This window comes from Antrostomus carolinensis, unplaced genomic scaffold, assembly GCF_000700745.2.
Source record: "Antrostomus carolinensis isolate BGI_N321 unplaced genomic scaffold, ASM70074v2 scaffold19730, whole genome shotgun sequence".
NCBI classification, from domain to species: domain Eukaryota; kingdom Metazoa; phylum Chordata; class Aves; order Caprimulgiformes; family Caprimulgidae; genus Antrostomus; species Antrostomus carolinensis.
This window is the reverse complement of record NW_010289310.1, coordinates 5,103-10,032: the sequence shown is the minus strand read 5'-3', so window position 1 is coordinate 10,032 and position 4,930 is coordinate 5,103. Positions and strand designations below refer to the sequence as shown.

The following is a 4,930-nucleotide window of genomic DNA, read 5'->3' as shown; positions in this document are numbered from 1 at the left end:
TCCCTACATGTTCTAGGAACTGCATAAAGCAACACTGTTCCCTGTGCTCCACCCCTCACACACACACCAAGAGAGAAACCATTAATTAAGGAAAGTGGTGATGTTATGTAGGGACACCTGTTATCATTCAGAGGGCTGAAACAGTTTTGACACCTGTCCGTCACAGAAAGCTTTAGTCTAGTGTTGTTTAGCATCCCTGGCAAATCTGCTCGTGCTCAGTGCACAAGGATACAAACGTGCAGAGACGGGAGCCTTCTGGATGGCCAGCACTGACACTGACTGACGTGCCCACTGGGCCAGAGCTGCAGCCTGCAGGAGAAAACATCTCTGCCAGCAAAGGCAGCTCAGCTGCTGCCTGCTGAGACAGCTTCCACTTCACTGCAGAACAGGCAGGGAGGGCAGGAGGCAGGGAAAGGCAACCCTCCAGCTACCTAGCAAGCTCCACTTCCCCATGGAGCTCTGCAGCTTACACAGGTTCTTAATAACAGAAGCAAAAAATCAGTTTCTGAATGAACACTTGAACTTCCTTGTCACTTCTCATCCTGGAGAGCAAACTTCAGGCGATTAATTCATCTTGCCTGTCACCCTGCACCAGCTTTCTAACAACCCAAACCAGACGGTGCTAAAGACAAGTAGCACCAAGGGCAGGACTGGAGAACAAGCGAGGTAAGAGAGATGTAGTGCACACACACCAAACAAAGTGCTGCCACCACTGAACTCACTGCTGTGGTGGAGAAAGTCCCAGGGAAGGCAGACAGAGTGAAAAAAACAGTGGGGCAGCTGACAAAGCCCCAGCTCTGGGGATGCTGCAGGGTGTCCACGCTGTCTGTCCCTGGGCAGCTCTCCTCTCCCCCTATCCCCCACAGTGGTGCTGGGTGAAGTTGGGTATGCCAGGCCTCGCAGTTTGAGCCAGCCCTTTTTTCAGAAAAGTCAAGAGAGCTGTGGAGCTTACCTGCAAATGTTACTTCTACTGCCTCTGGTTTATTTCTAAAAAGCAAAGAAAACAAAGGAGGTACATGAGAAATCAAACAGAAGCTTCCAAGCTGTGAAGGAAAGAGGATTAATCTCCAACGCTGTGTTTCTCTCTACCTGAAAACCCTTCTATGTCCTGCTGTTCAACTAGCAGATAACCTTTGGCAACAGGTCTTGGGCTTCTCCCCATTCCTACAAGCACCATTTTACCCTAGATGATATAAAATGGCAGAGATTGTTATTATTTGTGGTTTATTAACAGATTTTGAGATTGCAGATTTTCAGCTAGAAACATCTGAGAAAGCTACTCGTCACCACGGAGTTTGTTTTAACCAGTGCCTTCTCCACACAGAACAGCCACCATACAGGTTTGAGGACAGAGGCTCTTTGGCAAGCTCCTGTGATACCAGTTCATGGAAGGGACTTAGAGGCTGAGCAATCCTTCCTGACAGAGTGCCTCCTTCATCATCGTCGGCAGCTCTGCAAATGCATTGATGGCACTTGCTCGCAGAGGAAATCGCTTCTCCGAGTTCAAGGCCAGGGGCAAACCACAGAAGGAAACTTTCCAAATGTGCATTTCATCCTGCCCCCGTCCTGCCCCACAACACTATGCCAACTACCTCTGTGGGAAAAACTGTAGATCTAGGTTTGCCCTAACACTGCCCAGTGTCTTCTTTGGGATTCCTGATCAGCAACAGGCAAAGGCACATCACATCTTACGCTGTGGGTATGAAGATTCAACAACATCTTAACAAATTCTATTTGCCAGTTTGTCCATGATCTGTAGAAGAGCAGGATCCAGTGACAGATCTAACTGCTTCTGAGAGGTGATTTTGTTGGGACTGGCAGTACATAACTGGTTTGGCAGCTCCAAGGGAACTGGTATTCATAGGTCATTCTCCAACAGGGAGCAATGCCAAGGCACCTCCACCACTGAGAGCAGGGGTGGAAAATGAGAACAGGATAAAAACGCCAGCCTGCTACTGCTGTTTCACAGCCTCTCTCCGCTTATTTGTCAAAAGCAGCTGGTATCAAACAGAGTACAGGCTAATGGTGCTGCTAAGAGAAATCTAGACTGTAAAACAGTTTGCTCACACCCATCTGAACCAATGTACTGAAATCACTCCCCAAAACAAAGCCAGTGTGTCGAGGCAACCTTGTGGTCCAAACTACAATGCTGCTGCCCAGATATCACCTTCAAGCTTTTTGCCAAAACATGCTCTGTCCATGCACACATACGCTGCTGGGTACCAGCTACACCTCAATACATGTCCTGAGAAAGGCAGGGAAGTAATGACTTGTATCTACTTTCCCTCACAATACTCTGGAAAGGTTTTAACATTTTTTTTCCCTCCCCAGCAGAAAGCACTGTTCTTCCATCAGCTTTTTTTCTGCAGACAGCCTCATTCCTGGAAGCCAGGAATGACCACGATGTGCTGAAACTCATGATGGGCAATGCGGGGAGACCAAGGCACTGAACAGCCCTGATCCCAGACCATGCACCAGGTCAACAGCATTTTACTCGGGTGGAAAGGGAGGAATTAACACCCAACCAGAGATCCTAAGTGGAAACGATGAGGTGTTGTTGCTTCTTGGAAGTTATTAGCTGTGAAAAGCAACAGCCCGTTTTGTTAGGAGGCTGGAGAGCCTCCATCTTCTGTGCTGCATCACTGAAGATAAAAACCCCACACTTGACAGAAGTATGAGTGCACCCAAGGCAGGTCCTTTAGTTTAAGAGCTGTGCCAGCTACCCGTGACCTCTCTTCTTCTCATCTCCCCTTCCCAGCCCGGCCTGAGACACAGGCTCAGAGGGCTTCCCTGGCTGCATATTTAACTTGGGCTTCTGGAAAGGGGAGCAATTCCCCAAGCCACATCTGCACACTGAGGACTGCTCAGAGCAGAAATGAAAGAAAATCCCACTGATCCCACTTGGTCAGTCGATGCAGACGTGTTCTTCTTTTAGAGCACCACACTCAGACTTGGGAATCCACTCAGATGGCGGTGTAAATTTTTACAGAAAAAAGAAACCCACGTAGGAAGCTTTAAAGATAGCACAGTCCAGCACATGAGAGCTGGGAATATTAAACATGATGCATCCCTAAACCTTGGTTCCATCTTCTCAGAGTTACACCCCAGAGCTCAAACCCCATTCCCACAATCAGGGAACTGCCACCTCCCAGAACCCTGGCTCCCAGCACAGCCTCCAAACACAGCACCTCCCTCTGAGTCACAGTGACAGCCAGGGAGCACCAGAGTGGCCTTGCCAAGGAAGGATAACGATTCCCTGCTCGCTCACCCAGTACCCCAGGGGATGGCATGAAGACCACTGTAAGCCTAAGCCATAAGCCATGTGAGGCCATATCCTCAAAGCCAGTTAATGGCTCTGCAGACAGCCTTTGTTCTGCACACAAAAGCTTACCGCTGATGAACGTTCACTGTGCAAGCATGGATTTCTTAGAGAAGTTATTTTAACATTGATTTCCCAAGTGGCCGGGTTCTTGTACTCGGGGATGGTGAGGAGGGGAGATATTTAAGGGAAAAGCAGGTAACTAGGCAGAACTTTGGGTGCTGAATATTCAGCTGCTTCCCAGCAGAGCCTCAGTGAAGCAAGCGCTCACGTGAGCCGCATGCAGAGCTCCTCGCAGCCACGCTGGCCCCGCCATCTACCGCAGGGTGGTTTTTCTGCGTCGCCCAGCACACACCTAGGTAACCCAGGCCTGGCCTGGCCCAGGGGAGGAAAGGGAAGTGTGTCACAAGTGTGGCTGGGAGTGAAGCGAGCTCTCTTAGCCCTTCACAGTTCAGCAGCCTTAAAACCCCACAGTGTACAGTGCTCCTATTTATTTCTCTGGCTAACCTCACCAAACTAACCTGGCTACTGAAAACATTTCTACAGCAGAAAAATCACCCCTTTTGCTACCCAAACTGTTGTTCTCCCATCAAGAAGTCCCCGGGCAGAAGTGAGAAGAGCTCTCACCTCCAGCCTCACGTGTCTTCCGGACAAGTGGCAGTGGTGCAGGTTGCACACACATGATCACTTCTCCTCAACCTTCCACCAACCCCCTCTTCTGCCAACAGAAATAGCAGCGGGGACGTGCCGAGCACCCTGCAGAGGAACAGCGACGTCTTCTCCACGTCTAGCCCTCCCAGCCCACCTTGCTCTTGCATGGGTGAAGGCTTCACACAGGGGATGTACAGCAGGCCTGCAGCCAGGGCTGTACCACTGCTGGGTGGGTACTGGTTACTGTCAGGTTACTGGTGTGATCCCAAAGAGCTCTGCCTGGTCCAGCACGCTCCAGTGTCCTCTGCCTCCATGACTGATGAGACCCATCCACACCCATGGCAAGAATTGGCAGCTTAGCAGCTTGGTGTGAAGTGACTGTACATCCCAGCCATCCTTTTCAAGTTTTACTTCAAAGTGGAGCTCTGGGCAGCCAGGAGCTTGTTTGGGGTTCACTTCCACCCCTGATGCAAGACTCCCAAGGACCAGACTAAGCCTGGCTACACTCGGGCGATTTCTGACAGTATAGCCCATCTGTTCCCAGGGCTGAGAGTGACCACTGCAAGCTCCTTACCACCAACACCACCTGAACCACAGCCTCCCCCAGCAACCTTCTGTTTGCTACCCTCTGCCCCGAACAGACAATAAAACCAGCTCATACTGGGAATAACTGAGATGGCTCCTCTCAGCACTGACACCGAATGCAGACCAGACCTTTCTGCAAAATCCTGCCTGAACTCAGATGCTAAAATGGCAGCTGTTCCAAGCAGCAGCAGCAGCGGTCCATTTTCTGATAACATTTATCAGGTTTGAAGTAAAATCCACACCAAATCCCATCTGCCCTCTGCTTGTAACAATAAAAGGCCCTGACGGGTTTTATGTCTTCTTGCCTGCATTCCACCTATTCATCTCCAAATGGCTCCTACACTGTCTATCTAATACAGAGCCAGGTCCAAATCA

The 4,930-nt window shown here is 50.0% G+C and overlaps 1 protein-coding gene across 1 annotated transcript in view; it reads right to left on the bottom strand.

The window, feature by feature from the left end:
- The window catches only part of ARPC2 (actin related protein 2/3 complex subunit 2), a gene marked incomplete at its 5' end in the record, with an annotated part of 10,516 nt that extends 9,529 nt beyond the window's left edge, over positions 1–987 (bottom strand). The window contains one exon of the mRNA XM_010170050.1: positions 953–987. Coding sequence (XP_010168352.1) covers positions 953–987 — 35 coding nt within the window. The remainder of the gene's footprint in view (positions 1–952) is intronic.
- Between the last annotated feature and the right edge of the window lie 3,943 nt (positions 988–4,930).